The sequence below is a fragment of the Carlito syrichta genome, unplaced genomic scaffold (assembly GCF_000164805.1).
Source record: "Carlito syrichta isolate Samal-C Ts95f unplaced genomic scaffold, Tarsius_syrichta-2.0.1 Scaffold239047, whole genome shotgun sequence".
In the NCBI taxonomy this organism is placed as follows: Eukaryota; Metazoa; Chordata; class Mammalia; order Primates; family Tarsiidae; genus Carlito; species Carlito syrichta.
This window is the reverse complement of record NW_007183143.1, coordinates 216940-243569: the sequence shown is the minus strand read 5'-3', so window position 1 is coordinate 243569 and position 26630 is coordinate 216940. Positions and strand designations below refer to the sequence as shown.

The window sequence follows — 26630 nt, the reverse complement described above, 5'->3', positions numbered from 1 at the left end:
TGCTCAGCCTCACTAATCATCAAGGAAATGCAAATCAAAACCACACTGAGATACCACCTAACTCCACTCAGGATGGCCATCATTCATAACTCAAAAAACAACAGATGCTGGAGAGGATGCAGAGAAAAGGGAACGCCTCTACACTGTTGGTGGGAGTGTAAGCTAGTATAATCTCTGTGGAAAACAGTGCGGCGATTTCTAAAAGATCTAAAAATTGACCTTCCATAAGACCCAGCAATCCCCCTTCTGAGAATATACCTGGAGGAACTCAAATCATTCGGCAAAAAAGATACCTGCACACCCGTGTTTATTGCAGCATTATTCAAAATAGCAAAAACCTGGAACCAACAGTGCTGCCCATCAAAAGTGAACTGGATTAAAAAAAATGTGGTACATATACATGGTGGAATATTATGCAGCCATAAAGAAGGATAAAATTATGGACTTCATAGCAACTTGGATGGATTTAGAGTCTATCATACTCAGCAATCTATCACAGAAACAGAGAACTGAGTACCACGTGTTCTCACTCATAAGTGGACCCTGAACATTTATCCTAATACTACATGAAAGAGATTGGCAGTAGCAGATCACTGCCAGAGGAGGAAGGGGAGGGTACATAGCATTAATAAGGGTACCTGACCCCAACCAGACAAAGTAAGGACCAATGGGAGGCCCACACTCCAGCTGTATGATGACCACTTATGTACCTAATCCTGAATTATACCACACATCTTTAAAATTAAAAAAAAAATTTCAGCCCATAGGCAGTGAATTCCCTAACCATAAAAGCATTCATAAGTATGTCTTCTGTTGCCGAAGCCATTGTTTTCCCCTCATTCAGCATGTAATCAGATCAAATCAAAATGGAAAACGTGCGCTTTGCACTTTTTCATCGCTGCTGTATTTGAAAAGGTATGGGAGAGCCCAGTGACTAGGCATGACGGCAAGGCGTGGCTGGCAGCTCTGTAGGAAGACTTGCTGATGTCCCCTCACGCCCTTGCAGACGTGCTGCTCCCCAGAGAGACCCACGCTTCACTGCTTCTTGCCTCTTCTCTGAGGAGAATGCCATTTTTGTTTGTTCATATCTATCTTCCAAGGCGTGGCCCAAGATTGTCTCTTTCCTGAATCTCTCCTCATTCAGTAGGTGAACCTCCTGAGTTCTCTTGGTTATTTTAGTTCTACCTCATTGTCTCTCTTAGGTTTTCAGTTCTTTAAAGGTAAGACCTTATTTATTTTATTTTATTTACTTTTTGCACACGCCCTATTTTATTCATACTTTTTGCACACGCCCTATTTTATTCATACTTTTTTTAGACAAAGAAAAACTTACTTTTCTTTCTTGTTACATAATTTATTCGTATTCATTATAAACAACCGGAAAATACTGCAAAACAAAATCAGGGAATACAAACCATTTATATTTCCTTGAATGATATCCTAGGCTTTTAAAATTTCTATATTTGCTCTGAAGATATATCAAAACTGGGTCATGCTATGAAGTTTTTAAGTCTCATTTTTATATTACAATATATCATTAACATTTTTCTGTGTTAATATGGTCATATTTTTTTAAATGAAAATATGCTGTTTCTCTGATTATAAAACTATTTGCCATAAAAGTTGAGAAGAAATGTGGAACTGCATTCAGAACTAAATAAAAATTATATTTTAATCACACCACACATACCACTGTTCCTAGTTTATAGCCTTATATATTTTTTCTATGTGTATATGTATCACATTCATATTTATTTATTTAAATATGTTCGTTCATATATACAATTTTTTTACTCAATATATTGTGAACATCTTTCAGCATTAAATAATTAAGATATCTACGTCATCCTTTTGTATATCCGCATAGATTATGTGTGGATCTGTCACAATTTAATAAATTTCCCAATGTTGAGCATTTACATTTTTTTCAAAATACTTCTTTAGCAAATATTATTTACCACTCTGGTGTATGCATTGGTGTATGAGCACTTTTGCAGGTTTTGATATAAATCATCTTCCATAAAATGTGTTCAGTTTTTAATATCCTAAAAGTGTCTAAAGGGTGCCTTGCCCATAGTGACATAATAAATGTTGGGTGGATAAATGAATAAAATTCAAAAGAAATTCTTTCCTCCTCCTTCTAATTTTTCCTTTTTTCTCTGAGATATCAGTGGAAAATGTATTCCTTCTTCAGGCACCATGAAAAGGAAGTCATTAGAGGCAAGGCTTGTGGAAACCAATTGCCTCAATTTTCTTTATCATTTTAGTAAACTGAGAAAATGCCCCAGGCAGGAAGCACCTAGTCCTAAATCTGCCTGTGGGTGGGCTACAGGAGTCAGTCAGAGAGCGCTCCCAGAGGCCAGCAGATTCCCAAGTCAGCTGATGCCTTTCCACCACCTCCTCTGGACAGCCCTTCACCCCTTTCCAAACCTTCAGATTTCTTAATGAATCACATTTTTACTTAAGCAGCTTATACTCTGTCGGATAGCAAAAAGTAAAGCAAAGCATGGGACGTGTTACCATAAAGCATGCAACACATATGTGATCTAATCATTTTTTCCCCTGAAACTCATTTATTATTAGTGCCTAACATGAGGTGAAGAAGAAAGAACATGAAATTTGGAATCCAGAGTTTTAGATCTGAGTCCAGGACCTTTAAAAGCCTAAACTGTTGTATAAAAAAATACAAATGATGTTTATTTCCTGATTTTGCTTTGCCGTATTTTCTGGCATCTATAATGAATATGGAGAAATAATGTAACAAGAAAGAGAAAAGAAAGTTTTACTTTTCCTAAAAAGGTACTAATAAAATAGGATCTTGACCGGGCGCAGTGACTCGCACCTATAATCCTAGCACTTTGGGAGTCCGAGGTGAGGGGATTGCCTGAGCCCACGGGTTCGAAACCAGCCTGGGCAACTTGGCGAGACCTCATCTTTACAATAAATCAAAAAATTAGCCGGGCATGATGGTGCACGCCTGTAGTTCCAGCTACTTGGAAGGCTGAGGAGGAAGGATCACCTGAGTCCAGCAAGTCGAGGCTGCGGTGGCCATGAGCGTGCCTGGGCAACGGTGTGAGACACAACTCAAAAAATAAAAATAAAATAAATAAAATAAAATGGGGTCTTGCCTTTAAAGAGTTGACAGTCTAGCCATCAATTTTCTCCCCTGTGAAAACAGCAAGTGTACTAATATCTGCTTCCTAGGAGCCTTGTACAAAATAGGTGAGATGATGAACATAAAGTTCTGTGATTATTGTACATTTGTTGCTGTTGATAACATCGAAAAATATTTCTCTAACCTTGCATGCCTGGCCCCATAGGCCTTTCAAAGATGTGTTTCTCAAATGGAAGAAAGGAAGTGACTAGAATGGCATCACAGAAACAGTGTGTTCAGAGCTGGAAAGCCTGCGTTCTTGTTTCAGGCTATTTGGGCATTCGTGTTCTCATCAGTAAAAGGAGGAAGTGGGACATATGACTCTTAGATTCTCTTCCGGCTCTGGGACTCAGGTCAGTGATCCTGTGATCTTAGGCAAATCATTTATCTGCAGACCTCAGTTTCCTCATCCATCACACCAAGAGGTTGGGCTGAATGCCCTCTCTGGTCCAGTTCCTTTCTGAGAATTGACGCAATCTCAGTTACCTGCCCCTGTAACGGCTGTTCTCTGCTGTGCTCTTATGCAAACCAGGACTTGGCCTTCCATCTTGGGGCCTCAGAGATTACAGGTGATGGACTATGGTTTCTTTCCTTCTACCCATTTGGATTTTTCCCTACTAGATGCTCACAAATGGCTGAGTGACAAGTTGGCAGACACACCTTCCACCAACAGGCCTTAGACGTGCAGTGAGCTGGGGCTGCACACAGCTCAACATTTCTGAGGCCCAAGGACTGAGTATCCCTGTCACGGGAAAGGGTGGAGCCAAACCTAGCCAGCACTTTCCCACTGTCCTCAGGCACCGAGTACGCCAGATAAACTCATTTGCAGTCCTTTCCCAGGATGGGCCGTAAGCTCTCCTCCCTCCCTGCTCCTCCTGCAAGGAATCTTTTGCTTCAGGATGACCTGAGGGGTCCCCTCCTCAATCCACAGCTCTTCCTCATCCCCATTAATCATCATCAATCACATCTCTGAATTCTTTCTACAAGTGGTATGCATTATTTAGTTGTCATCAGTTTGTTAAGTCCCCTTGCCTCTTGTCTGTGTAGGGCTGGGTGTCTCTTAGTGTGCACAGGGTCCCACATGAGCACCAGAAAGAGCTCTGCCATGAGTTATATGGAATTTTTAGACATTTACTCTTCTTTCAAGGTTTTGTTTTGTTTGTTTGGGAAGAAGTGGAAAATTTGGCCATAAGCACATGAGAGTCCAGGCTCTGGTATTATTCTCCAAGGAGCCCTGCTTTCCTGTCCATCCTTAAATTATTACTATCATTACCAGGACCAGTAACAACAGTCTCCTGAACAAAAAAATCCAGTTAAGAGACTCCCTGAAGCGCAGGTTTCCCTGAACTACAGGAGTCCTCAGAGACAGTGAGGCACAATTACAACCAGGGCCTTTGCTGTCAGACAGACCGGAGCTCAGACCTGCTGCTGCTACTTGTTAGCCGTGTTTCGTCGCCAGGCTCCATGGCCTTCTTAGCTTTGGCCTCTTACCCATAAAATGGAGTGGTAAATACCAATCTCCGAGGGAGGTTTCAAAGTGACCTGATGTGGAACTCTCAGCACAAACTTGGCATCAGGAATGGCGGCCAGCCGTACAGACACACAGAATCCCCTCCCGAAGCCCCTTGCACTCCAAGGATGTTCTTAGGAATGACACTAACATAGTTAGATGGTGTATTGTCAGGCGCCTGATGCGTGACACCAGGCATGTTCAAAGGCTCAGAGGTGGGAAATCATTGCACTTTGTTGTTTACAAGGGGCTTTTCCGAAGGTCTTCTCATGGTTCCACACAACGCTCTACAGGGGGGCAGTGCAGTATTGTCATACTCATTTTTCAGAGGAGAAACCTTGGGCTCAGAGAGGTGAAGTGCTTTTCCTAAGGTGGTTCTACAGTTAGAATGTGTCCCTGAGATTGACACCTAGGTTAGCTTGTTTCCTCACCAATCCTCTTTCCAAAGCAACACCCTGGAATGTTCAGGAGTGGTGACTTGCTTTGGGACTTGGTGACGGTGAGACCCAGATACATAAGGAATAGGGTGGGTGTCCCAGACAGACACATCTTGCAAACAGGTAGAGAGGCAGGGATGATCATGTCGGGCTCCAGGAAAGATGACTGGATGCATTTTTGCTGAGTAGGAGAGTTCGTGTAAGAGTAGTACACAATAGCGGAATTAATATTGAATATATTCAGGAAGACCATGACTGCCAAGCTAAGGAATTAGGGCCATTTTAGGCCAGGAGAAGCCACTGATGCTGTCAAAGGAAGGGAATAACATGATCAATAGGACAATGAGATGGTGAGAAGCTTCCGATTCATGACTCCTCAGGGCTGACTGAAGAAAGTAATGTAGCCAGGAGTGGTGGCTCATGCCTGTAATCCCAGCATTTTGGGATGCTGAGGCAGGAGGATTGCTTGAGCTCAGGAATTCCGACCAGCATAGGCCAGACCTTCTCAAGTACAAGTACAGGCTGCTTTGAGAGGTGTGAAGTCCCCATCATTGGCATTATCGGGAGATACGTATCAGGAAAGGGGCTGGATGACTTCTTCTAAGATTCTGTGCCTCTATGCATGTTGGGAAATCATTAGCCACCCTAAGTCCCTTAATTAGAGGGAGAAAAAAAGGCAAGTGATCAATTAGCCTCTCTTTAAAAGCCCACATTTGCATGTTTCATCTTCACTGGAGTCTGAGGTGCAGCATGTGGCCAAGCAGGAATTTCATCCTGTGTGCATCTGGGTGACTCCACCTATGACTTGAAAATCATTTAGCTGAAATTGTGACACAGCGTGTAAATTACAGTCTGCCTGAAGGTTGGGGCCGTGGCCGCAACCGTGGCGCAATCTTCCCGTAGCTAACATTAAGTCAACTCAGGGCAGACTCCTGTCGGGCCTCTCCTGCTGGTCAGTTAAAAGGCTGCAGGGAGCCTGGCTGGAGGATCCTGGAGGAGAAAAGGGAAGCTGCCTATGGGGTCTGTGTAGCACTGGCCTGTCTCCAGAGGAGCGCCACAGCCATGACGGCACCCTGGTTTGGAGCCTCCCGACAGCTCTGGAAAGTGGTGACTGGTCTGATAAGGACACTGAGGGTCAAAGGAGTGAAAAGGTTCAACCCAGCTCACACAGTGGACAAGCCACAAAGCCTGGCTTTGAATCCAGGTCTCCTGAAGCCAACTAGGGGTGTTTTTCTACACCACCACACCACACTGAGGTCAAGGCTGATTAGCTACAGACTCTTCCAAGGGAAGACCAAGCAGTCAGCGGTCAGGCACAACTGTCCAAACCCGTAGACCCCCTTGCAAATCTGTGACATTTGGGGCCTGTAAGGATAATGATATAGTATTATCAATACTCACTTTTTATACTGGGCTGTGTCTGGTGCTGTGCTGAGCACTTTCTAGTCACTGTCTCCTTTGTTTCTCACAGCAATCCTACCTCAGTTTTATGGAGGAGGGAACAGAGGGTCTGATCTGTGAGGTGACTTGGCAGAGCCAAAGTTTGGACGCAGGTCTGTGTATCCTCGGGTTCCTTTCTAAGGGCAGCACCGCCTGACTGTCCCCTCTGCAGGTTTCCCGGTCAAGTCATTGAAAGGAATGTCCAGGGTCCGATTTTTCTATGCTTCAGACCAGCAGCAGCAGCAAGTGAAATCCTCCTTTTCTTGATATCACACTTGAGAGCAAACAGGGCACTTCCACATTGTTCAGCCCATTCAGTTCACGTAGTAGTTCTTGAACTTTCTGGTAGGACAGACTCAGCATGATGAGACTTTGCCCGGGTCTTAACTAGTGCCATAGCAGAGGCCAAGACCACACTTGAACCTTTTTCAGGCCAGGTTTCCTTGTCTACGCCTCTCTATCCTCTGCTCCCTTCTTGGTCATCTGCCAGAGCCAACACGATTCCATCCTGCCTGACATGGGTGCAGAGCCAGGGGACCTGGGAAATGCTGAGCTCCCATTGTATTTAGGCAGCCGACCTCCAGGCTTAGCAAACAGGCTCTGGAGCTGTTTACATATGGGTACGAATCTCAGGGTTGGATAGACTCCAGTTAATCTGTGCCCTGTAAGATAGCAGTAACGTTAGCGCCTGTATTGTATGAAAGGAGAAAAGGTTAGCATTCCCTTGACAATACCCAGATGGTTAAGGCATTGCCACCTACTTCATGGCATCTAACTATCATTAAAAAAAAAAACATGAGCACCCTGTGTCATAAGGTTGCTAGGAAGATGGGAAAAGCTAATATCTGTGAAGTGTCTAGCCAGTGTCTGCCCACGGTAAGCACCACATCAGGGGTAGTTAACTATTCCCACCTTTACTGGAACTGACTGATTCAGTTACTAAAGAACATGTGCGTCCTGGTGATGTGTCAAATCCTGCACTAGGTTCTAAGAAGAAGAGAAGAACATGCAGCCTGTGCCTTCAAGGAGCTCAATCCAGGGATGGGAACAGACATGAGCAGATAGTTGCAGCACACGGGGACCCATTTTGATAGAGGTCCTGAGGTGCAGGAAAGCCAGAGGAAGCCCGGAGGATGAAGAAAGGATGTAGATTCTTCTTTTTCAATTTTCCAAGCCGCCTGTCTGTCCATCTTTCTCCAGATCCAGCATTCCCACTTCTCCCTGAAGACCCAGCCTTGCCATCATGGAGCTCAGTCTTGCTTCTGCACTCCAGTGCTGGGGGCAGCCTTGGGAAGCTTCTGTTCTGTCATGAATCCTTGAAGCACTACTTTTTAAAAATTTTTAACTCCCTTGTCTATCACAGGAAACCTTGATACTGATAGACATGTATCATAGGATCTTTGGGAAAACATATCCCCTTAAAAACAAGCAAGCAACAAAAAAATAAAACATAGACTGTCAGTTCCACACCCTTTCTATTAACCCATGTGGAAGCAGGGCCCAGAGAGGGTCAGTGACTTGCCCTGCAGGCTGAGAGAGCACACAGCAGAATCAGAAGGTCAGAGGCTGCTCCTGCTGCCTCATCAAAGGAAGTTTCCCCCCAGTCTGAAATCAAACTGCTATTCAGGTCTGAATGCTGTCAGGGTCTCATCCGTCACGGCACATATACATGCACTTTGCACACGCATCACCTTATGGGATTGTGCCCACGACTTTGGGAGTGGAGAGGGCTGGGCATACTCATCCCCAATCACACACAAGGCTGCCAGGCTTCCAGGGTACGAGATGGCCCGGGGCCCAGCCAGCATCGGAACCAACAGCTTCTAACTCCAAATCAAATGCTCTTCCGGCTGCACTGCAACCCTGAACGAACAAGCTGTGGTGTGTCTCACAGCCCCAGTGCAAATGGAAGGTGCTGATGTAGGTGTGTAGTGAGAAAGGACTTCAGGATGTTCTCCTTTTGGGTTCTGCTGAGATGCTTCCTTGGCCCAGAGAGAACTTCCCAGCATCAGCTCTGGACAAGATACTTCGAGAAAAGCATGGCATCATTTTCTAAACCCTATAATCCAGGAAATTGTTCATCTTTTTTTAAAAACCATAAAAGCAAACTATTCAAGTTTCTTTCTTATCTCCCTACTTCTGCCCAAGCTGGTCTTGCACAAGCATGATGCCCTTCCATTGGGTGACAAGGATGTCGTAAGTGAAACGTTTACAGGCACTACAGGAATGACCTGGTGCCTCGCCCACCTCATTAGAATTCTAATTGGGGTGTGTAGGAGAGACTTCTATAAATGGTGAGGCGATCCCCGGCAGCCTGTCTCTTGACACTGTCTGTGTCATTCCCAAAGGAGCCCGAAGAGAGGCAGAAGAAGGCGAAACATGGCCGGTGAGTGTGTGGCATCCTCCCCACCAAGGTCCTTGCTGGAAGCCCGCACTTCCCCCGGGCCAGCCTGTGAAGCCAGAGTGTCCACCAGATAGCTACCTGCCTTGGGGACTCTGAAGGCTGGACTTGGTATTCTAGGGTTCTGTTCAGAGGCAGCTCTTTCTCAGTGGCTGTCTGTCCCTTTAGCACATTTCCAGGGTGGAACATGACTAGAATGGAGTTCTGGGTAAAGGCCAGGGAGTTCACTGCAGCTGGAGGTCTCGTACCCTTAGAGGACACACTTTGCCTTGCTGGTGTTTCTGTTACACATGGGTTGCCACCCATAAAGTCAGGCCAGATGGGACTTGCTTCTCGTGTTCCTCGGTGTTGTTTAGCCCAGCTGTCAATAGTGTGGGCAAAGAAAAGCGTGTCTCGGAGCTAAAAGAGCATGAGAGAGTGACAGCATGAAAGTTGCTTGGAAGGAAACCATCCGCATGGTTGGAACGTTTCTAGGTTAACTACACTTGGAAGCACCAGCCGCCTCTGTGCAAGTGACTTGATGATCTTAAACTCCCAGGAGCAGGAGCTGCTGTGCTACAAGGTCCTCCGGGTCCCTTGGAGGGCAGCAGAGGAGTAGGGATTGGGGGTGACAAGAAGCAACAGGAAGCTCAGGTTCTTTGGCTCTGCGGTTACTGTCGAGGATTTGGGCCCTTTGTTAATCAGCGCCCCTGCTATGCAGCATGTTAATTATTGTCTGTCATGTGTGCTCAGCCTAGTGGGTTGGCAGGGACGCCAAACCCAAACAAGACATGAGTCAAACCTGTAAAATATGGTGAATGGCATTGAGGGCTGCCAGAAGGTTTGCCAAAGAAATCACGGAGACAGATGAAAAAGGCAAATACTACTTCAGAAAGCGCAAAGACCAGGGCAGGGGTTGCAAAAATGGGCCCCCTCCGCGTCTCCCATTTCCTTCCAAGGATATACCACACAGCTGGCATGCTGAGCAGAGGGGATCTGGATCCTGCAGCCCTTAGCAGGAGGGGATGTCAGCTGTCATCCAGCCCACCTCCTTCCCCACCAGAGGAGGCTGAGGCAGAGAAGGGGCAGAGCCTTACCAAGGCTACACAGTGAGTCGGTGGCAGAGCCCCACTGGGTCTCAGCAGTGCCCTTCCCCGTGTATCCTGCCACCAGACCTGAGCTCATACACAAGTGCACTTGACACTGGGGACACAGGTTTCTCATTTGAGCTTTGTTGCCAACTGCTTGTGTGTTCCCTGCCACTCCCAAGCCTCAGCTTTGCAAGATAGGGGACTTGAAATAGATGCACTTTGAGGTCCCTTCCAGGACTGACCTTCCTCTCTCCACAAAAGGAAACCAGAGGCAGGGAGCAGACAGGCACGTGGCCAGTCCCCGAGCATGTGTGCCCTCCCCCTGCCACCCAGGACCTCCGTGGACCCCCATGAACAGCCTGCCCACTGTGAGCCATGGTGGACAGGCCTCTGTAGAGCAACCAGAGTTGTGCTAAGGTCACAGAAAGAAGAAAATCGATCTTTAAAAAGGTGGAGGTGAGACAGATGAATACATTCAATCCCTGAAAATTGTCACACCTGCAGTCCCCAGCTCAGCTCCTAGTCACTCAGCCAGGAAGTGCCTAGTCAATGATTCTTAGTTCGATGAATTTACTCATGGAACACCTGAGGGGAAGGAGTTGTGCCCATGGGGAACAGATCCATGAGATGCACTTTCTGCCCTAGGCAGCTTTCAGTCTGATTTTGCTTTGTGACACCAGTTCATAGGTAAGTAACATGCAAGGCGGATGCTCATTAGACGTCATGACAAATATAAACCACTACAGGGACCGATAGGATGAGGAGATGCACCTTGCCGGGGAAGGCCCTTAGGAGTAGGTGGCACTTGGTCATGAATGACGAGTTGGCTTGATCTGAAGTGGTTTTGTGGGGTGAGGAGTGTTCTGGGCAGAGGGGACAGGAAAATAAATGTCAGTGTGGCAGGTGTGACTCAGGGGATTAGCAGGGTCACATGTGTGCTAGTTTGAGAGGACTTTGTGTCGGGTTCCTAATTTAAGTCTGTTGTTGGAATCAGAGGGGATTCGGTTATTCTGCCTCATGGTGGAGTGGGCCGCCGGGGCCGTGGGTGGGAATGAAGGTGGTAGAGGCCTGGCAGTGATCTGCACACATGGCAGGGAGTACACACAACCCAGGGAGTACAGGTTGTCGGCACAGATGTGAGGCCCGGGTGGAAGGGAAGCATCGTTCCTGAAAATTGGAGGCCCTGGGTTAGAGGCAGAGTCCTCAGGGTACAAACCTGAACCCCAGATCTCTGCCTTCAAAAGACCAGAAGCTTTGTGTTGGTGACTGCTGACTGTCCTGATGGACTTTCCTGCCATCTACTTGCTGGGCAGAACATTGACCTTGGCTTCAGGGACTTATCCTCTCTGGGCTTCATTTCCCAACTCTCCAAAGGTCCTGTAACATTTTGGGCCCGTGGTCCTCTTGAAGCTGGGATATCAGTTGCTCTTTCTCCCATGAAAGCAGTGAGGAATCCCTCCTGGGCTCCTGCCTCCTTTTCTTCTGAAAATCTTCTAGGAGCTTCCTGAGCTCTCCTTACGGTCTTGTTTCTGCCACCTGGACCAGTACAATATCTATGTAGACCTCCCCACTGGGCTCAGAGTCTTGTGTCTGCAGCCCCTCAGTGTTTGAATTGAGGACCAGCTGCCTCCTCTCTGCCCAGCCCTATCTGCCCCTTCCTTTCACTTGGGGCTGGAAAGGAAGTGGCTGTTCCCTGTGTGTCACAGACAGACCTGCCAATACCTTCATCCCGCCTGCAATGAGGGCTGCCCATACTTCAGGTTTTTTTTACCGTAGGACTGTCTGCAGAAGCAAGATGGATGAAGGATTAGAGTACAAACCCAGATCACTCTCTGGATTGAATCTCTGCTCCATCCCTTGTGAACTGGGTGGTCTTGGGAAGGTTGCTTAACCTGTGTGTCTCAGTTTCCTCATCTCTAAATGGGTTATTGCGGTAGCCATCTCATAGATACCCACCTCATTATTACTTGGGAATTTCTTCCATGAGCCTGTTTTCTTCTTGAATTGGGATTTTAAGAAAAACCCTGTGTGATGAATTCCACCTTCTCACCAGGGGTAATTCCCAGGGGACCCTCTCCAGTAAGAGTCTCCCTAGCCTCACCCATCCCTCTTTGTACATCCCTCTTTGTACCTTCCCAGGCCCAAAGTTCTTGTGTCCGTGTGCTCCTTTTGTTCACCTCAGATAATTTTGTGCTGCCTCCGTCCTGCAGGGCTGTGTTCTGCAGATGGGACAACCAATCATTCTCTTCGCCAGGGCCTACATGCCTGGCTGGGGTGTGTACTGATGTTAGGAAATGCACTTAGGAGCAGAGAGAGCAAGTCCCCAAGGTCTCAGTAGGGACTGAAAGATGGGCTCAGAAGATGCCTGCATTCCACTCTCTAAGCCTCACTTATCTTTTTTTTTTATTTTTTATTTTTTTTGAGTTGGAGTCTCACTCTGTCGCCCAGACTGGAGTGCGGTGGCCGGGAGCGGCCACCGCAGCCTCGACCTGCTGGGCTCCAGCGATCCTTCCACCTCAGCCTTCCAAGTAGCTGGAACTACGGGTGCATGCTACCACACCCGGCTGATTTTTGATTTATTGTAGAGATGAGGTCTCGTCAAGTTGCCCAGGCGGGTCTCGAACCCGCGGGCTCAGACAATCCACCCACCTCAGCCCCCCAAAGGCGCGGGATTACAGGCTGAGCCACAGAGCCCGGCTACTTTTCTATTTGTAGGAAGAGGATGGTGACTCCTCCTCTCCCTCCCCCTCAGAGCTGCCGGCTCAGGCCATATAATTAATGTGGAAGAGCTTTGATAAGTGTAAGTGGTCTGTAGGCCTAAGGTAGTGAGTCTCAGTCCTGGTTGCATGTTAGAATTGCAAGGAGAGCTTCACAAAATCTCAAGGGTGTTCCTAGGCCCAAGGTTCTAATGTAATTGGTCTCAGATGGGGCTCTGACCAATATAACACTCTCCAGGTGATGCTTTGGTGGGGACAGGACTGAAAGCCCCTGGTCTCAGAGATTCTAAACTCTCTTTGGGAGGGTGCGGGCCAAGGAGAACTTCCTTCCTCTGCTCTCACCCCAACCATAGGAAGTCTAGGCAGGGAGTAGCCTGTGGATAGCCCCTTCTCTCTAACAGCTTCTAGGTACTATGCCCAAGTCACTGCCACCACAGTCACCTTGACTGGCTGCAGGACAGCAGGTTGGAGTCATATCTGGTCAGGCAAACTTGGCTTCCAGTCTGGGCTTGAGTCCAGGCTTGGCCTGAGCCTGTGATATTGGGCAGGGGACTTCACCTGACTGGACTTCCAAATCCTTCATCTGTGAAATGGGCATAATGTTATTGTAGGGTTGTGTGACTCTCAAAGTGATGCCAGTGAAATGCTTAGCTTGGTGTCTGGCACCTAAGAGGTCCCACAGAAAGCTCAAACCCTTCTCCACTCTTGTGATGGTTTTGCCATTATAGGTGGGATCTCAAAGCATCTGTTCCCCACATCCTCTAGGGGCCCCAGTGCTAGCGATGGGCCCAGATCCCAACATCAGTCTTAAGAGAGAAAATGTCCAAGTCTCACTATGCCCCTTCTACAGGAGTACAATTAAGAGACATTGAGATCCTTGCCCAAGTCCTCTCAGCCTGTCCAGGCCACTGGTCCAGGATTCCTTCCTCTTTGTCCCAGGGAGCTCACCAGCCCCTCACTCTGCCTGGGTACCATAAAGTGGTGCCACCTGTGCTGCACAGGGATTGGGAATGTCTGAATATGCAGAGGAAGGGAAAAGAAAATGGCCCAGGTTAGAAAGAGAGAACAGAGAGATGGGTAGGGGCTGAGCAGGAAAACACCTGTGTCCTTGGAGCCAGAGGTGGGGCTGGCCAGGAGCTGGAGTTGCTGCTGGTGTCCAGGGGCAAGGAGGAGGGAGCCACACTGGGAACTATGTACAGTCCTCCGGTGACCAGGATTTGAGACTTGGCTTCTGGGCCAACATCTGCTTCTAAACAGCTCAGTGACCTCTGCAGATGACGTCCCCTTTCAGGGCCTCAGTTTTCTGACCTATAATGTAGGCATATTGGATTACATCACTATTTTTCAAGCTGCCAGTTGTTACCTATTAGCAGGTTGTGAAATCAGTTTAGTGAATTGTGACCAGCAATTTACAAAAAGTGGAAACAGCAGAAAATATCAGAGTATATTTTATGTCATAAGCATTAGTATTCCTCTGTGTCACTTTGTGTCAGTTATAGATCCAGATATGTAAACACGATATTAAATGGATTTCTTACTGTGTTTCTATCAAAAGAGCTCGAAAACCACTCAGCTAGATGACTTTTAGTATTTCTGTCAACCCTAACTGACTTTAGACATCTTTAAGATTAAAATGCATCTTTGGCTGGGCACATTGGCCCACGCCTGTAAACCTAGCACTTTGAAAGGCCAGGAGGAAGGCAGGAGGATCGCTTGAACCCAGGAGTTCAAGACCAGCCTGGGCAACATAGTGAGTTCTCATCTCCACAAAAAAAAATCAAAACATTTGCTGGGCGTGATGGCATGCACCTGTAGTCCCAGCTACTCAGAGCCTGAGGCAGAAGGACTGCCGGAGTCCAGGAGATCGAGGCTGCAGTGAACCGTGATCGTGCCACCATACTGCATCCTGGGCAACAGAGTGAGTCCCTGACTCAAAAAAGGAAATGCATCTTTGTCTAGAGAAGAGAGTGAAAGTAGAGTCAAGGGGAGAGGCAGCAGGGGAGTCCCAGCCACTAAAGTATCAGTCATGCCGTGGTGGGCCTCCCAGGAATAGGATGTAAGGGTTCCAGTCACAGCCCAGTCATTCTCACCTGACTGCTGCAGGTGATTTGATGGCAGAGCCAGGCTGACAAGGACTGAGACAGCCAACTAGCAACTCATGTGCTTCTCTTGTGGCCCCCACCAAAGGCGGCCCACAGAATAAGTGGACAGGGGTCATAGGAACAGATATGTGTGATTAGGTTTGACTGTGGTTGACACTGAACCCCCCAAAACAATAGCTTAGAAAAAATAAGGCAGAAATTTGTTTCCTCCATACACAAGAGGTCTGGATGCAGGCAGTTCTGGGCAGGTGAAGCAGTGGCATGGTCCTCAGGGCCCCGGCCCTGTCCTGCTCCCACTCTGCTGTCCCTAGGACATGGCCCCTCATGGTCTGCAGTGGCCACTAAAGTTCTGAACACATCACACCCACACTCCAGACAGCGGGATGAAAGGAGAAGGAGGAAGATTAGCAAAGGGTACTTGCCACTTTTTTTTTTTTAAAGAGATATTCTTAAGGAATTGAAGACAAGAATTCAAACAAATACTTGCATGTGAATGTTCACGGCAGCACTGTTCACAATAGCCAAAAGGTAGAAACAGCCCAAATGTATATCAACTGATGAATGCACAAACAAAATATGGTCTATCAATATAATAAATATACAATTATTCATAATTTTTGTTATATTGTTATATATGTATATAAAACATAATCTTATAATAAAATTTATATTAAAATAAATACATTGTTATATATTATATTTGTTATATTGATGACAATGATTTGTCATCAATATAACAAATATAAAAATATTTAGCCATAAGAAAAGAATGCGCCAGGCAAGGTGGATCAGGCCTATAGTCCCAGCATTTTGGGAGGCTGAGGCGGGTGGATCTCTTGAGCCCAGAAGTTCGAGACCAGTCTAGGGCAGCATAGCAAGATCCCGTCTCTACACAAATACCAAAAATGTTAGCCAGGCATGGTGGTGCACTCCTGTCATTCCAGCTACTCAGGACACTGAGGAGGGAAGATCGCTTGAGCCCAGAGGGTCAAGGTTGCAGTGACTATGATCACACCACTGCACTCAAGCCTGGGCAATGTAGCAAGACCCTGTCTCTACAAAAAGAAAATAGTGAACTATTGATATATCCCCCAATACATCCCCCAGGGATGATCCTTGAACACAATTTACTGAGTGAAAGAAGTCAGATCTAAAAGACACATACTGTGTGGTCCCATGTATACAAAATGTCCAGAACAAGCAAATGTATAGAGACAGAAAGTAGCATAGTGGTTGTCTGGGGCTGGGAATGGGAAGGAATGGGCGTGGGGGTTTCTTTAGGGGGTGATGAAAAAGTTTTGAAACTGAGTAGTGGAGATGGTTGCACAACATTGTAAATGTACCAAATGCCACTAAATTGTACACTTTAAAATGATTAAAAAATGGTGATTTTGATGCTATGTCTATTTTTCCTCAATTTTTAAAAAGAGGGATTTCCGAAAAGACAATACATATAACTTCTGCCTGAGTCGTTGGCCAGAACATACTCACACGACCACCCAGCCACAAAGGAGCCTGGGAACATAAGACCGATTAATATGGGAAATTTCATTACCAGGAGAAGAGTGAGTGACATCGGGATAGACACATATTTGGCAGTCTGCCGCATTAGGACAGCTGGTGGCACTGATAGTCTCAAAAAATAAAAATTAAAAAGTCTTGAGAGGTGTCCCCAGTGCTGACACTGAAGCTAGGCAGTGACGAGGGAGGTGGCATGGGGTTAGAAGGTGAGCTGTACAGCGGAAGCCCAGTGGCGTCCAACCATGGAGAATCACCTCTCCCGGCCGTGTCCTCATTTCTGGGATAGGGCTTGGAGTATAAACTTTGTCTCCAAAGATTATTTTCCCTCCAATGTTTTCCAAGTGTGTAACCTGCAGGGATCACGGGACCCTCCCATCACCTCCTCCTTCCCCAGGCTGGTGCAGAAGACAGCCCCAAGGCTCACAGATGCACAGGAGGCTGTAAACTCGAGAAGACCCTGGCTGATTGGGAACCTTCTCCCTTTCCCTTTCCACATGTTCTGATGGAGTGGGCTATGGTTAGTGGTTTGTCGGGGGCAGTGGGGCTGGGGGAAACGGGATCATCAGATCCTGGATCCTGGGGCCAGCAGAGCAATCCTTGGGTTCAGGGATGAAGCAGTGACTGAGAGAGGCAGCCGGTGGAAGGAAGATGGTTTCAGAAACCCCACCAGAAGCTTTATGAGTGCACACTCAGCCCGCAGCCCCACTCAGGGCACAAGGGCAGCCTGTGCTCCCCTGCCATGAACACTGCCCTTTTGGAAGACGTGCTACCCTTCCAGGTGCTCATTTCTCCTCTTTGTCAGGATGCAAATGCCTCCTGGGCTCAGGCGAGCCTTCGACCTCAGCCTGCCAAGTAGATGGGACTATAGGCACACATGACTACCACACCGAGCTAATTAAAAAAAAATTTTTTTTTTGTAGAGAAGAGGTCTCATTGTGTTACCCAGGCTGGTCTTAAATTCCTGGGCTAAAGCAATCCTCCCACCTCAACTTCCCAAAGTGCTGGGATTACAGGCATGAGTTATTTTATTTTATGATTTTATTATTATTTTTTATTTTGTAGAGGCAGGGTCTCACAGTGTCGTCCAGGCCAAAGTGTAGTGGTGCAATCATAGCTCACTGCCTCTACCTCCTGGGCTCAAATGATCCTCCCACCTCAGCCTCCTGATGTATCATGAGGATCCCTCACCACCTGGGCACCTTCCAGACTCAGGGTTCTGTGTGGGACCCCCTCTCAGGAGAACTGAGGCCACAGCACCAGGGTAGGGTCAGTAAGGCCTGATGAAAAGGAAGCACTATGCTTCTTTCCAGTCTGCTCATGATACTTCTAGCCGTCCAATGTGTGGGCTTTGTTTCCACACCACACGATTTTCCAGTTCTCAGTGGACATCGACTGGGTGTCCTACAATGCAACTCAATTCCAACATTGTATGTTTGGAATTAGCATACACCCTACAAGGTGTGCACACACCCCTCTGTCTCACAAGACCACCTCCGCTTCAGACACCATTCGCAGGCCCAGGTTATCACCTTGTGCTTCTGGTCAACCAGATATAAAGCCAAGGTTCCTGCCACCCCTTTCTCAGGTTTGAAGATTTGCTAGAACAGCTCACAGAACTCAGGAAGACAGGTTACCCGTGTATTATAAAAGGATATAACTCAAGAACAGTCAGATGGAGAAATGCCCGGGGCAAGGTGTAGGGAAGGGGCACAGAAACTCCACACCCCCTCCTGCACCCTGCCCTTCAGGAACCTCCAGAGTCACCAACCTGGAAGCTCCTCCCATCCTGTCCTTTCAGGGTTTTTATGGAGGTTTCCTCACATAGGTGTGATTGATGACATCATCAGTCGGTGGTCAAGTCCATCTCTACTCCCTCTCCCCTCCCCAGAGGTGGGGAGGAGGGGTGGGTCTGAAAGTCCCAAGCCACCAATCATGTGACTGATTCCCCTAGCAACCAACACCCATTCTGAGGTTATCTAGAAGCCCCCAGCATACCATCCCCACAAAAAACACCTACCATTTCAGAGATTCCCAGGGTTTTAGAAGAAAAAACAGAGACCAAATATATAATTCTCTTTTTTGTTTTTCTTTTCTTTTCTTTTTTTTTTTGGAGTCAGGGGTCTCGCTCTGTTGCCCAGGCTGGGGTGTAATGGCACAATTACGGCTCACTACGGTCTCAATCTCCTGGGCTCAGGCGATCCTTCTGCCTCAGCTTTCCCGAGTAGCTGGGTCCACAGGAGCACTCCACCATGCCCAGTTAATTTTTAAAAAATTGTTTGTAGAGACGAGGTCTTGCTATATTGCCCAGGATGGTCTCAAATTCCTGGGCTCAAGCAATCCTCCTGCTTTAGCCTCTCAAAGTGCTGGGATTACAGGTGTGAGCCACTGCATCCAGCCCCAAATATACACTTCTTAATATGTCACACCTGGGCTCAGAAGCTTTGCTCTGCTGTTACTAGGTATAAGACTTCAGACAAGGTACTTTGTCTTGCTGAGTTTGGTTTCCTGCTGTAAGATTTCAAGATGACACGTATTCTGTATACTGCCACTAGCAGTTGACATAAAGTAGGCTGATGACAAATATAAGCCCACTTCCCCTCCCCACCCCCTCCAGCCCAGAGCAGTCTTGCATATCCTGCAGTCACCTTGGTGGGGAGCAAGGCTTCTTGGTGCTGCTGGGGCTCACACCTGGTGTCCAGGGAGGCAGAGGTGGTGAGTGTGGATTCTGGAGCCTGCAGCCTTCCACTTGGGAAAGGGATGACTATGACCAAGATAGTTGACCTCACCCCACCTCAGCTTCCTCATCTGAAAAACAGGGCATTACATGTGCCCACCTCACGCAGTTAATGGGCTAAGGTATGATGGCTGATGCACAGATACCAAGTAACCTTCAGCTAATACTGTGATCAACACCACTGCAATCACCCCGGACCTGACTTAGTGGGTCATGCATGTGCCTGTGGGAGGGATGGTGTCTGTCTGCACCCTGAAGCTCAGTCTTTTCTTGTCATTCTTCCTAAGGACAAGCCGCTGGTCTCTGAGGTGAAAGGGAGAGACCTTTACTATTAGCATAGCCGCAGCAAGCAGTGAGTAAGTTTTGGTAGAGCCAAGAGGGTGTGGGTCTGTGGAGGAGAGGCAGGTATCAGGTAGAAATGCCGAATTCCTCCCTCCCCCAACTCTTTCCTTATCCCTGTGCTGGGTAGAGGGCCATCTGGGGCACACCTTCTGCTCTCAAAGAGTTCGTGGCCTAGAGTGAGCTTCATCTGGAGAAGGATGTGCGTCCTTTGGGATTTGGGAGGCTGGTGAAGAATCTCTGGGGAGGTTCATGCAGCCTTAAACCACAGGTTCCATGGAGCCTTTCTTTTTTCTTAAACAAGACAGAGAGTAAACTTCCGTCAAATCCCAACTGACTGGGATGCACAGAAGGTCATGAGCAAGGTTTGCAGGAAACGGGGGTAGAAACTCAGGCCATTGTGCTAGAGAGACTTGGCATCTCGCAACCCAGCTATATGCAGCCATTAGGGCTCAGCATCTGCCAAAGGGTCTAAGATCCAACCTGTCTCTACCGGAGATTTATGCACAGAAATGCTCATCTTTCCCCCACCTCCTTCTGTCCATCCTCCCTTTTTTCTTCTTTTCATTCAACAAGTTTTTGGTGGCTGTGGGCATGTTTTAGTTTCCCTGAATTTGTGCAAAACATATTAATTTATTATTTCAATAAATACGTGTTAAATGAATGAGAAGATGTGTGAATGAATGAATTTTTAGTATCCTGAACTGGTGGCAAGCTCACCTCCTGAGCCCCTCTCTCCAGAAGCACATTTGGCCCACCACCCCCAGAGAGCATGTATTTTACTTGAGAGAGCTCCTATGGTGACCCTCTGCTCAGTCTCCAACACTGCTTGAGTGGGAGCCCCTGCGCCCCCACCGGACTCACCTTTCTCTCTTCTCCATGCAGAGACCCTGCTCTAGCCAAATAACATCACATCTCCTCCTGTGCCTTCAGAGTCTGTCTTCCCATTGACTAGGATGCAGGTTGCTCCACTGAAGCCTGATGAAAGTCTTTCTCCTTTCATGGCCCAGCATTTTCTTTCTATCTATTTATGTATTCATTTATTTACTTTTGAGTCGAGCCTCACTCTGTTGCCCAATCTGTAGTGCAACAGCACAATCATGGTTTACTGCAGCCTTGAACTACTTGGTTCAAGTGATTCTCCCACCTCAGGCGCCCGAGTAGCTGGAACTACAGGCATGCGCCACCATGTCCAGCTTATTTTTTTTTTTTTTTATTTTCATAGAGATAAGATCTCACTATGTTTCTCAGGCTGGTCTTGAATTCCTGGACTCAAGCAATTCTCTCACCTCAGACTCCCAAAGTGCTAGAATCACAGACAGATGTGAGCCACCACACCCGACCCAAGGCCCAGCATTTTCAACAAAGCTTTTTCTGATTCCTGCAACTGAAAGTGATTTTTTTTTCTTGCCTGCATCTCTCATGTACCTTTCCTTGGAGAGGCTATGTTTACCTATTGCATCATTCATTATCACTCTGCTTATCTTATCCACTGCTGAAGCTCTTTGAGAATTACAAAGACATTTCATACTTTTTTTTTGAGTTGGAGTCTCATTCTTGTCACCCAGGCTGGAGTGCAGTGGCACGCTCCCGGCCACCGCAGCCTCGACCTGCTGGGCTTAGGTGATCCTTCCACCCTAGCCTTCCTGGAACTACAGGCAAGCACCACCATGCTCAACTTATTTTTTGATTTATTGTAGAGAAAAGGTCTCACCAAGTTGCCCAGGCTGGTCTCAAACACCCGGGCTCAGGCAATCCTCTTGCTGCGGCCTCCCAAAGTGCTGGGATTACTGTGCCTCATACATTTTTACACCCCCAACATGTGCCTCACATAGTGTCCTGTGAGTAACAGGTGCTCTAATATGATTATGGAAAGAATGTCCCATATTCACCTTTCCTCGTGGACTAGATTTTGAGCTGTAGTCGGGATGGTCATCTCATGACATTAGTCTTTTACTTGTTTATTTATTCCTTCATTCATTTATTTATCACATTATCCTAATACAGTCAAGCAATGTGCTGAACTTCAGATTATAGACTTCAAGAGGGCACGTGCTGATGGAGAAAGATGGACACATATAAAACAGACTTGTGCCGCAATGGGATATGCCATCACTCTCTCAACGTAGCTATGTCTTCACTCATAACAACAGAGACCAGTTTGCAGAGGAACGGGTGACATAACGTCTCAAACTTAACTTGAAGGAAGATTTCCCAAAGGGAAAGGGTTTATACACACTCAACTCTCCACACATAATGGCATCTCTCATAAACCCTCTCAGGTTGGCTCTGTCACCTCCATAATCATGAAGAAGTGAGGGAGGGTGAACTCTGAGACTTCTGTCCTCAAGGTCTTATCCAGGGATTTCATGGCCTTTGACTGGCTCCTATATACAGCTCTTGCCAGTGAGCATTTGCAAATCCCCCCAGGTCAGGGATTTCTCACTTTCCAGTGTGGCAGCTCAGCTTCGCAGCTAGCCTTCTCAGCATCTGAGGCCGTGGCCAATGCCAAGGCCTTATATGTACAGAGAAGGTACAAGATACAGAAGTCAATGTTTCTGGATGTGAGAGAGGTAAAAGGCACTTGGTGCCCGGGGAGTCACAGGGGACAAGAAAGAAGCCAAGCCAGGGTGGTGTGTGTGAGAGAAGTATTCTCCCTCCCAGTTCTGTTGGAGACCCCATCCACAAAGCCGAGAGCTGAGTGATGACAGTTCATCTTGTGGAGGAGAAAGGACACTCTCAGCAGTGGTAACAGTATGTGGAGAGGTTCAGCAGCATGAAAGGGCAGAGCAGTTTCTGTGAGCTTGCATCCCAGGAGTTGGGTATCTGAGTCTGGAAAGACTGACTGGGAGTAAGTTGTGATGTTCTTTCTGTGTGGGATCAAGGTCTTTGGACTTTGATGTGATTCTTCCTAGGCATTTGGCTCTGCCCTGACTAGCCTCACCCTAAGGTAACAAGGAGACAAGCCTGCCCCTTTGGCAACTTACACTCTTCTCCACACAACCATCCTCTGCCTCCCAGGACTTCAAGCTCTCCTTTCTGTCTCATAGCTTTAGAAGTCCAGAGTGTCAACTGGCAGATGAGCACCAACCGGTGGGCGCATCACACAGACAAGTTCTCCAGCCAGAAGTCCATCCTTCGGAGAGGCCAGTCCTTCCAGTTCTCAATAAACTTCAACAGAAGTCTTGACACTAGAGAGTTCTTGAAGTTTGCGGTATCCACAGGTACCTGCTCACTCCCCTCCACCAACACACACGTATGCCTGAGTGGCCCTTGGGGCTGTGCGTTCAAGGGGTGATGGTTACCACATTGGAATCTCTGGGCATTGGGCTGTAGCTTGGCTCTGCCATTGAGCCAGTGTGATCTTGGTCAAGTTGCTCCCCGTCTCTGAGCCTGAGAATCATTGTCTTCAAAGCAAGAGGAATCTGGCATATATGGTCTCTCCTGTTACTTCCAGTGCTATCAGGCGGTGCTTCATTGGATGATGTCCCCCAGAAGAGCTTTATTGGAACCTGATCTCTCCCCACAGTCCTACCAGCACACCTTGGTTTCCTTCATTCTCTGTCTTCTTTGACAGGTCCTTATCCCTCAGAGTCAGCCATGACCAAGGCTGTGTTTCCACTCTCCAATGGCAGTAGTGGCGGCTGGAGTGCGGTACTCGAGGCCAGCAATGGCAATATTCAGACCATCTCCATCTCCAGTCCTGCTAGCGCACCCATAGGACGGTACACAATGGATGCTCAGATCTCCTCCCAAGGCCGTGTCTCCTCTGTGAAACTTGGAGAGTTCATCCTGCTCTTTAATCCCTGGCTGCGAGGTAGGCATCCAACCACCCGTACTCTCAGCCTGATCCAAGCAATGACCGTGGAAAGGAGATGGGGGAAATGATCTTCTCAGGCTCCAGTTTGATTCAGGAAAGTTTGTGGGCTGTGGAAAGAGCACAGAAGCTAGAAGTTAGAAGCTCTGCCACTCAACCAGTTATCTGAGTCTGGGCAGTCATTCTATCTCTGAGCTGTTTCCTCTGGGACTATTGTGGAAATCACTTTCACAAACAGCATAGCATGACTAGTCATCAGGGACAATGCCTAGAGTACAGTTCTGCAGCATGGAGATAGCTTCCTGCCAGAAGGAACAGGAGTCCCACGGGGTCTCATTTTCAGACCCTCAGGTCATCCCAGCCTCTCTTTCCAGTTCACAGTTCCCACAATTAGAGTTGGGAGCTTCACAGCCCAAGGGTCAGGCAGGGACTGAAGGCGGGGATGGTTCCGGTCCCCAGGCCAGTCTAGGAGGGGTAGGAAGAATGATCCCTACAGTCCTCTGTAGGACTCTAGCCCCTGGTGTCTGCTTTTTTATATTGAACAGAGGATAGCGTCTTTATGAGTAACCATGCTGAGAGAGAAGAGTATGTTCAGGAAGATGCCGGCATCATCTATGTGGGAAGCACAAATCGAATTAGCATGATTGGCTGGAACTTTGGACAGGTAAAGTTTCATAAAGTGGTTGAGAGTAATGTCTTTATTGCCCAAGAAACTCACAGTTTGCCCCACAGATCGGTGGATGGTCCCACATCTCTCCATTTGTCTGCCCTTCTATGTATTCACATGTTCAGAAGACATGTATTGACCACCTACAGTGTGCCAGGCCTTGGGATACACACGAAGCAGGAGTTGAATAAGACAGATCTGTCTTTGAGGGGTTCACAATCGAGTAGACAAGACAAACACACGTGATTCAATTGGTGCAACGAAGCAGTATTGGTGCCATGATACACAAATAGATATAAAGGCCATTAGAGACATCAGAAACAGTAATGTAGCTTTTGTTCTTCTGCTATTCATTCCATGTGAACATGCAATGAAACCTCCTTGGTTTGACTTGGCCTTGTGATACCGTATCCTCTTGGTCCTTTACTACGGCCATCCCCATCTGAGTCCCCAGAGTTCCCAGGTTTGCTCATCTTAGAAAACTTTCAAGGATGCCCTCCACATTTTGTTTTATCCAGCAGAAAAATGAGTTAGAATAAAGCACCTTAGGCGGGTGCCCTGGGTGTCCAGGAGGACACGTGCTGGGCCCACTGCAGACCCCACCTGTAGTCAACCGGAGCAAGTCTGCTATCACTTTCATATGTTGTGTTTCCGTGTCAAATTTCATTGGAGGGAACTTTTAAAGGGGGAAGGAGAGGTCAAGGGCATAGAGTGCACTTAAGAATAGGAGAAAGGCTATTTTTGATGGCGTGGGAAGGTCTGGGAAGGCCTCTCTCAGGAAGGAGCCTTTGATCAGGAACCCAGAGGAGACAAGGGAGCCAGACAGATATCTTGGGAAAGCATTCCAGGCAGAAGGGAAACCAAATGCAAAGACCTAGGGCAAGAGGAGCTTGGCCTTCTCAGCTTGAGAAGCGGTGATTTAAATTAAATCTTATTTTGCAAAAATAGCTTCAAATATATTTTTTGGCAAGATATTTTAGTTTTATAACCAGTTCTCCAGAAGTCTGAATAATATGCTCAAGATCATAGGCAGATCTATAAGGAAACTGTGTGAGATAAGCTTGGCTTCATTCCTCATACAGATAGAGAAACTGAGGCCAGAGTAGCTAAGTGACTTTCTCTGAGTCTGTGGCAGTGAGGAGTTCAGTAGACCAGGCTCCCTCCTGCTCACTTCAGGAAGGTCAACGCAAGGTCTGTGTGTAGTGAGGGCTCTGGATGAGTTTCAGGATTGAAGGCTGGGTGTGGTGGCTGTCCTCAGTCGCTTTCAGTTCTGGAGGCCACAGAGTGAAAGGACCCGATAGCTCCTCTGGTTCTTATTCGTGTGGTTCCCAGGCCCTTAATGAGCTGATGCTGCTTGTCATTTCTTTCATTGTAACCTATGGTTCCATTTTAACAGTTTGAAGAAGATATTCTGAACATTTGCCTCTCAATCCTGGATAAAAGTCTGAATTTCCGCCGTGATCCCTCTACAGATGTGGCCCGCAGAAACGACCCCAAATATGTTGGCCGGGTACTAAGTGCCATGGTGAGTAACAGGAAAACAATAATTACTAGCTGTCACCATATATTGAACACCAGCTGTGCATTAGGTGCGCACACTTTTTACATGTGTCATCTCATTGAAGCCTCACCTGATACAGCTCGTGCCCAGAATCAGCCACATTTTGCCAGTCTGGAGTGTGAGGCTCCTCTAAGTTACAGGGCTTGCCTGTGACACACGGTGTTGCAGAGGCAGAACTGGACCCAGGGCTGGCTGGCTTCAAAGCCCTTTCTACCGGATAGTGAGACCTTTCTCAGAGGAGAAGGGAACTTGCCCTTGGGTGCCCCCAGGGACGGGCGAATGCAAAGCTAGGACTGTGTGCTGTATCACTGGACCGCCTGGGAAGCAAGGCCCCCTGGTGAGCCGGAAGTGGTGAGCTCCTTTGCTTTAATCCATCCCCTCCACGGTCTAGAGCCCTTGAATGTCATGTGGGACATTCACGTCAGCTGCCCCATTCATGATCTAGATGGGGAGAAAAGCTCAGGGCCACACAGCCTGTGAGTCAAACTGAAACAAGACCTCGAGGGCCTACCCATGACCTCTTATCACCCACCCATCCCATCCATGTGAGAGACCTGTCCCCTGCAACACACACACACACACACACACACACAGACAGGCACATTCAATGCACTCAGTGTGTCAAGAGTGCCACCATCTGAAAGTATCCAAATCTAGGATCGGCCTGCTCAAAAGTGACACATTAAAAAGTTAAAAGTCACATTGAGGTATTTTACTTTAACCCTCTTTAAACTAAATAATGACTTGGAGATGTCTTACTCTTTCGTTTTGTTGTGTTGCTGGTGTTCATGGCTTAGGCATTTCTCCGTCTCTTTTGAGTTGGAGAACGTCCATACTAACAAGCTAGTTGCTTGGTTAGAAATTTGAACAACCTCTCAGCTTCATGATACATATCTAGGGCTCATCAGGGAGGGCTTTTGAAAGAGCTGAGTCTTACACTGAGCATCGCAGGAAAGGAGAGGGAGAACTTGAAGGCCCGGAGAGAGGGGCGAGGAACAGGTCAGCCAAGGAGCCAAGAGGAATTGGGCCTGGAGCTGAATCTCGAGACCCCAGGCCTGGAAGAGGTGGCCCTAAAGCTGAGGGGACTTGGAAGCTGAGCCTCCTTGCCCAGGAGAGAGTGGGTGAGGCCAGCCAGCTCCTGCAGCTGCTGACTCACTCTC

The 26630-nt window shown here is 47.5% G+C and overlaps 1 protein-coding gene across 1 annotated transcript in view; it reads left to right on the top strand.

Annotated features, from left to right (window-relative positions):
- TGM3 (transglutaminase 3) overlaps window positions 1–26630 on the top strand; it is an 84620-nt gene that overhangs the window by 32667 nt on the left and 25323 nt on the right. Inside the window, exons 4-9 of the mRNA XM_021709492.1 lie at window positions 21879–21998; window positions 22341–22375; window positions 22447–22649; window positions 23003–23242; window positions 23788–23906; window positions 25306–25434. Coding sequence (XP_021565167.1) covers window positions 21879–21998; window positions 22341–22375; window positions 22447–22649; window positions 23003–23242; window positions 23788–23906; window positions 25306–25434 — 846 coding nt within the window. The remainder of the gene's footprint in view (window positions 1–21878; window positions 21999–22340; window positions 22376–22446; window positions 22650–23002; window positions 23243–23787; window positions 23907–25305; window positions 25435–26630) is intronic.